The sequence below is a fragment of the Arachis ipaensis genome, chromosome B10 (assembly GCF_059453495.1).
Source record: "Arachis ipaensis isolate K30076 ecotype BB chromosome B10, ASM5945349v1, whole genome shotgun sequence".
NCBI lineage: Eukaryota > Viridiplantae > Streptophyta > Magnoliopsida > Fabales > Fabaceae > Arachis > Arachis ipaensis.
The window spans coordinates 118,918,120-118,929,848 of NC_142435.1; the positions used below are offsets into that span (position 1 = coordinate 118,918,120).

General features: G+C 34.4%; 1 protein-coding gene across 2 annotated transcripts; it reads right to left on the reverse strand.

Moving 5' to 3' along the window:
• Positions 1-5,577: 5,577 nt before the first annotated feature.
• Positions 5,578-10,665, reverse strand: LOC107623458 (O-fucosyltransferase family protein). Of its 2 annotated transcripts, none has more exons than XM_088509706.1 (11): positions 10,264-10,665; positions 9,597-9,696; positions 9,322-9,389; positions 8,742-8,830; positions 8,478-8,655; positions 8,005-8,133; positions 7,093-7,229; positions 6,800-7,013; positions 6,505-6,689; positions 6,106-6,201; positions 5,578-5,933 (listed from the first exon to the last, which is right to left on the reverse strand). In XM_088509706.1, the coding sequence occupies exons 1-11, from the start codon at positions 10,501-10,503 to the stop codon at positions 5,795-5,797; spliced, it is 1,575 nt and encodes a 524-aa protein (XP_088365832.1). In that variant the 5' UTR covers positions 10,504-10,665; the 3' UTR covers positions 5,578-5,794. The 2 variants fall into 2 exon arrangements, with proteins under 2 accessions (XP_088365832.1, XP_088365836.1); XM_088509710.1 differs by having other exon boundaries at positions 9,597-9,690; positions 10,264-10,591.
• Between the last annotated feature and the right edge of the window lie 1,064 nt (positions 10,666-11,729).

Here is an 11,729-nt window from a genome sequence, read left to right on the forward strand (position 1 = left end):
CTGGTTGAACTCTGAATCATACTAACCATTCTGCTGGCGCTCCACCCATCATCAGATTGAAAAGATCATTGTTTCTATCTCTCTATATCCAACAAAGAGTTCAATAGAACTAAAAAATATCTCTCTGATTGGGATCTTGCTTAAGTCATTTCTTCAAACTAGAACAAGCAAAGTACATATTTTAAAAGCATCCAAATTTCTCTTGCTTTAGCACAGTCTCTGATACAATGAAGGAGAGATTCAGGAGTTTGTTTGCATCTATGATAGATATCAAATGTTGTAAGACCATAATAAAACCTGAATTCAGTTTTCTAAATCCCATTATAAAGACAGTCAAATAAAAAAATTTGTAATTATCCGACACTTGCACCTCCAAATCTAATAGCGGAGTAGAAATTGAAAGCAGATGCACTCCAAAAGCAAACCGGTCTTTTCCTAATTTCATGAGGAATAACAGTGAAAATATTAATAAAATTCTAACACGTTTTTTGTCAAACAACATTAATTGTCATATCAGTATCAAAAATATATACAAAAGACAATTGCTCAACAATCTAACTTTTAGGCCTTTACTTCTTAAACCAAAAAAATTTGGTTGATGACCCAATACACTAAGAGAATTCATCCTTTAAAGCAACAAAAAATTTTTATATGCTCTTTCAAATATGAGATGTTAAAGTCGGAAAAGAACTATCAAAGACTCCCTTTTGTCATAGGTATTTTGTCTTCGTGAGACCCACCCAAGGCTTATCTTTACAGTGCAAAAATTGGCAAACCAATTTACCAAGGAGATATTGGCACAAGCAGGGTCTTTGATTTTCAAATCATCATACTTCTTCGGAGCCACTACTTTCTTCCATCTAACAAGATTAAGACTTCTGCCATCTAGTCGGCCCTTCTAGAGAAACTATCTCATCAAAGAAGATAACTTATCACTCTCCTAAATCAAAAAAGAAAAAGATAAACATGCATGATGATAGATGAGAATGGATGTCACAACCAAATTAATTAAGCAAAGTCTTCCAGCTTTATTCAAAAGTCTCTCTTTCCAACTTGCTAGTCTTCCTCTCACTTTGTCAATGACACATTGAAAAGATACTCTACTAGTAGGAGAATAATTGATATCTATACCAAAATATTTATCCAAGTCCAGAACAAATTTGATAGAGGAGACTCCCATAAAAATGCCTCTCCTACTAGCTGAAATATTCCTGGAGTAAAACGTCTTAGATTTGTCAAAATTAACTTTCATTCTAGAGGCCTTGCAAAATGTGTTCAAAGAGTGCATTATATATTTGCACCTGAGATTTAGTAACCTTACAAAATAACAATAGATCATCAACAAATATCAAATAAAAAAATTTAGGTCCCTTTGAAAATAGACACCGATTTTCAAGAATCCAAATCCACCTATTGAGAAATAAAGTAATTAAACCTCTCTATACAAACAACAAATAAATAAGGAGACATAGAATTACTCTGCCTCATACCTCTTTTGAAAGAAAAGTTATCCAATCTAATACAATTTCAAATAATAGAGAGAAGAAGCTCTAATACAAGACATAAAGAAATTAATTATGGTTACAAAAAATCTAAAAATCTATAAAGTATATTCTCTAAAAAACTTCAGTCTTTTTTATCATAAGTCTTTTCAAGATCAATTTCAAAAGGATTCACAAAGTGGAGAATTTTTTTAGTCATAATCCAGGATAAAACTACTCTATACTAACAATGTTTGCCAAGAACGGACAGAGACAATTCACCAACACTTTAGTAATGATCTTGTAAATCACATTGCATAAATTGATAGGTCTAAAACCATTTATAAAGGTAGGACTGTGAACTTCTGGGATCGAGTCACCAAGAATCTCCACAATACTAGGATTCAGCATATTCCCAGCAAAAAGCACTATTAACAATCCTCCAAATCTCAATAGTCACTATTTTTTCATATTTCTTGAAAAAATAAGTCTGAAAATCATTCGTGCCCAAAACTTTAAAAGAGCTCGTACTAAAGACACATGCTTGACTTTTGCAAAAGAGAGAGCTTCCAAAAGTCTCGCACAAGCCTCAGCGCTCAAAGTAGGAATATGAACATCACCCAAGCAGTTAACCTCAACCGTTTTTATGGTGCCAAAGAGATTCTTATAGAAAGATAGTGCCTTTTATTGCAATATCTCTGGAGCAGTAGACCAGGAACCATCCCTCACATAAAGCCCGTGAATCTTGTTATGATTTTTGCGCACTAGAATTTGAGTATGAAAGAATTTTGTATTTCTATCCCCATATTTAACTTATTATTTGCCTTGACTTCTAGTACCATAAGAGCTCTTCTTGCATCAAAATGCCATTATAATCGTCCTTTAGTTCAGCTTTTTTGACCCAAAAAGAAAAGACATCTACTACCTTCAATTGTTGGTGGGTCCCCAACTGAGTGGAGCCCACAAATTAAAAACAAAAAAAAAAAATAAAAGAAAGAAAGTGACTTTTAGGCCATGGAGAGAGAAAGAGAGCTTCTTTCAATTATTTTTTAAAGAAAGAAAGAAAAATGAAGCAGCGCTATCGTTGAATTTAGAGGTTAAGCAGCTTGATGTGAAGACTGTATTTCTTCATGGTGACATAGATAAAAAAATTTATATAGAGCAACTGGAGGGTTTCGAAGTTAAAGGAAATGAGCACCTTGTATGCAAGTTGAAGAAGAGCTTATATGGGTTGAAGTAAGCGCCAAGGCCAAAGTACACAAAGTTTGATTCCTTCATGGAAGGTCATGGGTATAGTAAGACTTCTTCTGATCATTGTGTGTATGTTAAGAAATTCTCTGATAGTGATTTTATAATTTTTTTACTTTATGTTGATGACATGTTGATTGTTGGTCATGACACTAAGAAGATTGAAAGTTTTAAGAAAGACTTGAACAAATCCTTTACTATGAAGGATTTGGGTTTTACAAAGAAAATCCTTGGCATGAGTATCAGTCGTGACAGGAAGAATGAAAAACTGTGGTTGTCGCAGTAGAAGTATATTGAGAAGGTTTTAGAGAGGTATAGCATGAGTAATTCCAAACCTATTAGTACTCTACTTGCTAGTCATTTCAAGATGAGTTCACAGCAATGTCCAACAAGTGAGAAAGAAAAGGCATAAATGAAGAAAATTCCATATGCATTTGCAGTTGGCAGTTTGATGTATGTTTTGGTTTGCACCAGGCCGGATATTATTCATACCATTGAAGTTGTTAGTCGGTTTCTCTCTAATCCTAGCAAGGAACACTGGCAAGCAGTGAAGTGGATTCTCAAATACCTTAATGGTACTTCCAGAGTTTGTTTATGCTTTGGGAGTGGCCAACTTGTATTCGATGGTTACACAGATGCGGATATGGCTGGGGATCTTGATTCAAGAAAGTCTACTTCTGGTTATATGATGACTTTTGCAGGGGGAGCTGTGTCGTGGTAATTTTGACTTCAAAAATGTGTCGCTTTGCCCACTATAGAGGCAGAATACATTGCTGTTGTTGAATCTTCTAAGGAACTCTTATGGATAAAAAAATTTCTACAAGAGTTAGGCATCAATCAAGAGAAGTTTGTGTTATTTTGTGACAGTCAAAGTGCTATCCATCTCAGTACAAATCCAACATTTCATTCCAGATCGAAGCACATAGAGGTGAGGTATCATTCGATACGTCAAGCGGTTGAGATGAAGTCATATGCATTTGAGAAGATCCATATTAATGATAATGGTTCAGATATGATGACTAAGAGCTTACCTGCAGTGAAGTTTGATTCCTGCAAAGAAAAGGGCGGGTTTAGTGAAGCAGCCTATCCCCACTTGAGTTGGTGAGAGGTAGATTTATTGGTGAGTCCCCAACTAAGTGGAGCCCACAAGTTAAAACTAAAAAAAAGGAAACAAAAGAAAGTGGCTTTTAGGCCATGGTGAGAGAGAGAAGAAGTTTTTTTCAATTGTTTTTGAAAGAAAGAAAAATGAAGGGCCATCGTCGAAGAGAAGAAGAAATTTAGGGGAAAATGGCATGTTATTTTTTATCCGATTAAATCGGTAAACTTGATCCATTTCTTATGAAATTCTAGTATGTTATTCCTGGTATAAAGATGAACATTAGAATATAACTTGCTAGTTGTATTGTCTTTTCTTTTGTTTGATTTAAAATACCCACTTTGTGGAGGGTTTATATTGATTCCATCAGTTTTTGATGATGTATTTTGTTGATTGTTGAGACGCCCTAGTGCCACTAGGAAAATTGATTGTGTACCCATTATTTTGATAGTGAAAGATTTTATTAGACTAGGTCTTGTGAGTTTTCGTCCCTCTTTGAGAGATTTTTCCACAATAAAATTCTACTGTATAATTAATTTCTGCCATTATATTTGCTATTTAAAGTATTTTTGGTATTACCTATTTAATCACACAAATGATCAAAAAATTATTTTTAATACTTCTACTGTTAGACAAATTTTATTGAACCTAGATTTTCCCAACACCAATCTCTACTAAATCATGTTAATTTATTTCTCAAGCTTCCTCTTCCTGACAAAAATATTTCCAAACACTTTTGAGTTAAATTCCATCAGTCTGTCAATAATTCCCCTAGAATCATGATTCCAATCTTTGTGAACAACATATTTGTAGGATGGATGGGTTGCCCACGTTAAAAACATGCCCCGTTAAAGACATAATATGCTTATTTTAAATTATTTATTATGCCCATTTATTATTTTCTTTGTTTTTGAAAATACAGAAATTTTTGAAAAAATACAAAAAAAAAAAAATTGACAATTTATATTTTTATGTTTCTCACCTTTTTGTTTTTTATTTCTTTTTTTTTTAAAAAAAGAAAAAGAAATAAAAGCTGAAAAGCACAAAAAAAGATAAAAGAAAACATAAAAGAAAAATTGCATATAACTGATTTTTTGGAGAAACTTTTTTTTTTGTAAAGAATAATGTTTGTTAAAGAATGAAGATTATAATTAATTTTTGAGAAAAATAACATTGTATATGATGTCTTTAATTTCTTTTGTTTTCTTTTTCTATTGTAAAGAGTGCAATCTTAACTATTCACCATTATTTCACCTAATTTTCCTATTCACATAGCATTATTCTATTTTTGGATGTATCTTTTTTAGGTTTTTTGGGATAATTGATTGAACAATAAATAAATGGTTTAGCATAGCACTATTTCCTTTTTCGGTGTGATTATGTTTCTCATGTTTATTACTTCTTATCACTGATATGGTACTAGTTTCAAATTAGACTCTTTTATTATAACGAATCAGAATACTATCTATAGCTCAAGTGAATTAGTGAATGGATATCTTTATTCTTTAAGTTGGATAATGATTAAAATATTTTAAAACAAAAATTGTGACACGTCTTGTTGAATACAGATAGAATGGAATAATCCGCAGATTTTAACAAGACACCTTAAAGTCTTAAACCTATACTCTGCTTACTCCTTGCCAGAAGACTACAACAGTAGGTAGTAAAAAATAATGTAGTTTTAACCTTGAACTAAAATATAGCGTCATACGGAGTCACGGACAGTGTACAATCAGTAAAACAACAACAAAATTTGAAAATAAAAATCCTGAGCTCGTTAAGAATTAAGTTGAATTGTTAGAACACTGCTAAATTGCCAAGCAGACTACTGTAGAACTCAGAAGAGGAACCAAGCGTATCAGAAAATTGGTAATTGGTAATTACAGAGTCAATAAAGAAAAGGAATGTACAAAATAACTGTTTCCTACAAAAATTCTATACTGACATTAAAGTATGGTTTCGTATTCATTCATGTAATTTCCAGTTTGCTTCTAGAACCACATATACACTCGGGGTATGGATTTTCATAAAAGGACTCTTCAGTCCTAAAACGTGCTCGTCCTTTAATTCCTGCCGGGGAACCTAACCTTCTCCTTGGAGCTCCTTGCCTACACATGATTTCATGAAAGATAAGAACAAGTGATATAAAAGACTGAATGGAAAGAAAAATAATCAGTTATCTTGCGGAAATATCTCTAAATTAAGGAAATATTAATTGAAACCAGTTTTGACTTCTAACTATCATGCCGTTAAAGGTCACAAAGTCGGGTAGAAAGTCACCTGTTCTTGTGCATCTGCTGCACAAGATGTGCTAATTCTGCTCCTTCTTTTAGCTCTCCAGTCTCCAGCTTATCGAAAATTTCAACGAGTCCTTTCCTGATTATTTTTTTATAAAAAGAAGAAAAAAGGGAAAGTTACCAATAGCGAACAAGAAAATCACTAGTGTGAAAGCCTTTCCCTTCACATAAGCAAGCAAAATCCAAATAGAAGGCAAGCTGAACTTTCACAGCCAATATATATATATATATATACGTCAAATAATTAGAATGAACCCAAACAAACAGAACAGCAGAAGAGATTATAAGAATTCAGGTCATGCAATCAATAAAGAGAGGAAGCAGGTCCATTTTATTGAGCCCAAGAAGAACTTGTTACAATTATAACTTCTCAAATCCATACCTGTCTGGATTGATTGTCTTTCGATGACCTAAAAATCTGCGGTGTCCCTCAACCGCTCTTGCCATATTTCCTGCATGTGATGGAACAAATACATCACTCTCTACACAGATTATGTAGTCCAGTGCAGCAGTCTGGGATGCATGATTGGTGAAAGCTTTCAGCTCTTCAGGTGTCGCAAGGGATTCCTGTTATCATTTATTAATCAATTGAACAGGTCAGTATTAAACTTCACCAGTAGATTATGCGCCACTGAACTATTTGTTGATACAATCAGACGACAAAATTACTAACAAACCTTAAAGACTAAATTGGGGAAGCGGGACGATAGCTCTGCAAGATGAGTGTTACCACCATAGATCTCCCCAGCTGCAATGTATATTGGTGTTGAAGGGGGGAAGCCAAGAGCTTGTAGAAAAACACCCACCTCCTTGGGTGTCAATGGACAAAATCCTCCAATTCTCTGTTCCGTTGAATTGATCTTCTTTACTTTCCAATAATTTGTATTCTCCCTAAAAGAATTGAAAAATAAATATTCTAAACATGAGGGTATATTTCAAATAAATGGCAGCATTAAATAGCAAATCTCACCTCAAAACTCTCAGCTCTTCAGACTCTGCATCTGTCAGACCATACGTACAACCAGTAAAAGACAGCATGTCTTTCTCATATCTCAGATGAAGAGCAATATATCTTCCCCCGCGTGATCTTAGTCGATCCACCAACCTCTGTTTTTTCACCGTCATGTATGCTCAGAACCTATTTTACCAGGAAGCCCCATGTAGACCTCTTAAATGCATCAAAAAGTGAATGATATGGTAATCCCGGTACCACATGCATCATACTTTTAGTATGGTATACAGAAAACATTGGACTCTGTTTACATGGATTTGAACCTAACAACTTTTCAGCTTTCAAAATATGTAAACATCCAAAACAATAATATAATACTTCTCATACAAAATTATTCTAATAGTTGCCAGTGAGAGATATGCCAAACTCATAACACCGAACTTTCAGACTTACACTACCAATATTTACTTCAGCACATCTCTATGTACCCCCAAATGCTCTATAAATCAAAACTTTCCTACTTGACGGCTGATTCACATGAGATTTGTAAATACTTTTATTTTAAAAATGAAAAAGGACCAATAGTCCACATACTATTCACTCGATCTCCTTTCAAGTTGTATCTAATACGATCATCAATTCATATCTGCTTGGGAAAATTTTTAATTCTTGTGTTTTCACATACCATTCTTTTTTGGTTTTTTTTGTTTTCTGTCTAAGATGTTCCATTCAAATCCTACAATTTGGTCCATGATTAAGACAATGAAGGGGGAAAAATCACCATTAATCACGCCTATATTGTCTTCAATTTCCATTACAATATCCAGTAAATCCAGCAATATGATGCAAATGTTATATTTTTATGAAGTATTTAGCATTCTATGATTTTTTAATAAAAAATAAAATAAATAAAGAAAGAAGAAGTCAAACCTTTCCTAAATCTTCAATGGGAGGAGAGAACCGAAGTGCCTGGTACATTGCACGGCATCTCAACCTCTGGATATCCAGAGGAAGATCATTGTTTGCAAGTCGAGAATCAGATTTTGCAACATGTATCACCTGCAAAAAAGATATTGGCATACAACTATAATCCATTTTTTATTTCAACCGTGTAATGACAGCTTAAACATCACAAAGGTCAGAACTTCTTTAAATCATTGCAATATGACTTCACTCTAATCATATGAAATATACAGCCTAGCATTCTCTGACTAATATTCTTCCAATATATATTACAATTTACAAAATGTTATGCAAAACAAAACAATTTAAAATTTCACAGGGTGATCAGATATTTAACATGCAAAAATATGTTTACTCAATTAACATATCTTGCAAGGAAGTATTCTGCAGAAAATGAGAATGACCCTAAATATTAGTTTATCTAGGATAAACTTTAGTACCTGATAGTCATTCCATAACCTTTTCATCTCTTCATAGTAACCCACACCAGACCAGGAAGTGAAGTGTTTTCTGGCCCGGGGGCCAGCTTCCAGATTCTTGGGAAGTTCCTTGACAATTCTGATATCTCTTTTCAGGGAATCAATGAAATGATCCTCATCAAATACATCTGAAAATACACTGCACACACCCAATAATGAAGACAATCTTGGAAGAGAGTATAATAGGCATTTAAAGAACCAAATGATGCTGTAATAGAAAACTACCTTGAGTCTTGCCAGAACGAACGTTTATCCAATTGAGGGATGACTAAAGTTGCATTCATTATATGTGCCACAGCTACCATGTCTGATATCTGGGCGGAAAAAGACGGGTTACTTAAGTTCCAAATCAGGAGGTAGAATAACAGTTCAGATTTACACAAAATTGCCACCCAATTGCTAAGAAGATGGCATGAATGCTTTGCAAACTGAAATGCATAAAGATAACACAGAATGATAAATTAAAAACCTTAAACTGCCATTCACCATATACCATGCTTAATATCTAACAGTCTAAATGAACAAATGAATGAAAAGGAAACCAAACTGTTCAAATTTACAAAAGGAAAATGATACTTAAAGAGAGAGAGAGAGAAATAAACATCAAATTCCCAGGTTCTGGTGCCAAAAGTAGTAACCCAAACACCTATTCAGATACAAGAAAGTTAAAATAGCAAATCTTCAATTGCATATGTATTTATGTACTAAAGTTTGAAATTATCATACATACAATTATAGGCAGAAGAGCATGAATTTCATTAGTTTCCATTTACAGGACTTTACAAGAAAGTAAGCAGTCACTTACACCAGTTCGCATTTGATTTAGTCCACCATTGCTTCTCACGGTAAGATAGCCATCAAATCCTTGGGAACCTATGACAGGGTAACATATTTAACAGAACAGAGGAGTGAGGGAAGATGCAGTAAACAGTTGCAGCAAAGGTAAGCTCTGGTTGAAAAGACAAATGCATATGTACTTGAGGTAGCTAAAAGGAGAAGTTGAAATAAAAGGAGGGCCAGAAAATACTTGAACAAATAAGAAGCGGTGTAATATGAATAAGTGTAACAAGCATCAGGAACCTTTATATTTAGCAGTTGGCTTGAGACAGCTGTGCAAGGCATGGCTGAAAGGAGAATCCCAAAGTTGCTCCTGGTACTGGTACTTGCTTGAATCCTGCAACTGTAGCAAACAATGAAAAGAATAAAAACACATGCTAAAAGCTTGAACTGTTAATCATCATAGCTAGAACGAACAAGACATCCTTACATCACGCATCAGAAAAATGAACCCTCAATCTTTAAGACATTTTGAACTCAAAACAGTTATAGTAAAAAAATTTCAAGTTAGATTTTGAAAATAAACAAATAAATACAGGCAGCAATTTTCTTAAATTAAGCTGTTAGTTACTAATCATACTGTCAACTAGCAAGCGATAAACCTCTAGTCTTAATCTAAAATCTAAATGACTATCACATATAGAAATCAAGTATTGAATGCCACAGCTACTTAAATTCCATATGGCAGAGTAGAATTGAAATCTAGATTTGATCAAATCTTGAGTAGTGAGATTCACAAACGAATAATTAAGATTATCGTACAAAGCTAGAAGGAGCATAGTAACTGCAAGGAAACAAAGTCCACATACACAACCACAGCATCAGATTAAGATTTCTAGCAGTGAATCAGGGAATCAAACATGCGAATTTCTTTCAATTGAAGCAAAAAAGAGAGAGAATAGATTGGGACCTGGGGAGATCTCGATCTAGATCTCGATTGGGATTGGGAGTGAGGGTGAGGAAGGTGATGTTGGTGTTCGTCGGGGACGAAATGCCTGAGGTAGAAGAGGAAGAGGAAGAAGGAGAAGGCGAAAATGAAGAAAGTGTAGAAAGTGATGGCGCTGCCGCACAGTTTCCTTGCTCGGAATCTTGACGCCAACAAGCTGCTGGAGCCGTGTGAGGGGTGCGAGTGCAAACCCCTGTTTACCATCTCTCTCTCGCCCCACTTCGCTGCTTTCTTTCTTCTTCTGCACACTCACAGTCAATACATGGCGGTGCGGGTAATTAACCTCTATCAAATTAAACCTGTAAGACTAACAACTTTTATCGTGTTCTAAAACAATATACGAATTAATTTTTTTTTTGTACAAATGAGTTAATCGTATTTTAAAACTAATTTATAAATGAAAAAGTACAGGGAATGAAAATAGTGAATAATAAAATTAAAAAAGAAAATTTAAAATCAAAATATGAAATCAGATGATTAATTATTTTTTAATAATTTTAAATTTTAAATTTTTAAAAAATAAGAATTTACAAATAGTGCAGTTACACCCATGATCATTTGTAACTGCCTTGCTCTATTTGTGAATTGCGTTTTGCAACCCAGCCGCCCATTATTTTCTCCTCTCGTCAGTCCGACGTTGCCCAGTCGCAGTCGCAGCCGACGCCGCCTACTTCTACGCCAACGTCCAAGCAGGCTCCTCCTTCGCGTACATTGTATTTTTCGCACAGCCCACCAACGTGCCGACCATGCAGGCCCCCCGCAGTCCACCGTGTCTGCCATCGCAGCCTCTTCATCTGCGATAGATCCGTCTAAATACAGGAGACATTTACGACTGCTGTTTCATACTATTTCAGAGGGCAATTGCAATATACTGGTGCAACAATCCAACCGGGTAAGCGTTCAAATGGTTTTCTTTGATGCGAATATTTGGATTACGCGACTAAGGGAGCTTGATCATGGTTGCTTCTTCTGTTCATTCAACTCCTTCTTCTTCTACTTCAATGGGCAATTTAGGATTATCATTTTAGTAGGTATACGAATGGTTATTTTAATTCGTGTGTAGATGATTATTTTGATTGGATTGTGTTTAGTTATGTATGATTAAAATATGTTGGATGTTCAATTCATTAGGTATGCGGATAATTATTTTAATCCTTAAGTGGATGGTTATTTTTACTAGGGATGAGCGACGCCGGTGGCAGTGTGTAGCAAGCTAAGCAGCAACGACGAAGTGGGATGATTATTGATGAAGATGGGATGACAGCTGGTTGGAAAAGAAGAGAGTATTGTAGTAAAATGCTTTGATATATTAGAATTTGGGATGATTATTTTTTTGGAATAACTAAATAGATTTTTTTATTTAGATTTTTTGCGGAATGTTTTTTATTTTTTATATGTATTGAGCTAAATTTGTAGCCCATTGTTCACAT

Bases quoted from the DNA above. Each gene is read 5' to 3' on its own strand.
- LOC107623458 (XM_088509706.1), bottom strand. From the start codon at position 10,503: ATGGTAAACAGGGGTTTGCACTCGCACCCCTCACACGGCTCCAGCAGC. The intron at 8,656-8,741 runs GTAGTTTTCTAT...GGGTGTGTGCAG, and splicing joins TCGTTCTGGCAAGACTCAAG to TGTATTTTCAGATGTATTTG. The intron at 7,014-7,092 runs GTGAGATTTGCT...CAATTCTTTTAG, and splicing joins GAAGAGCTGAGAGTTTTGAG to GGAGAATACAAATTATTGGA.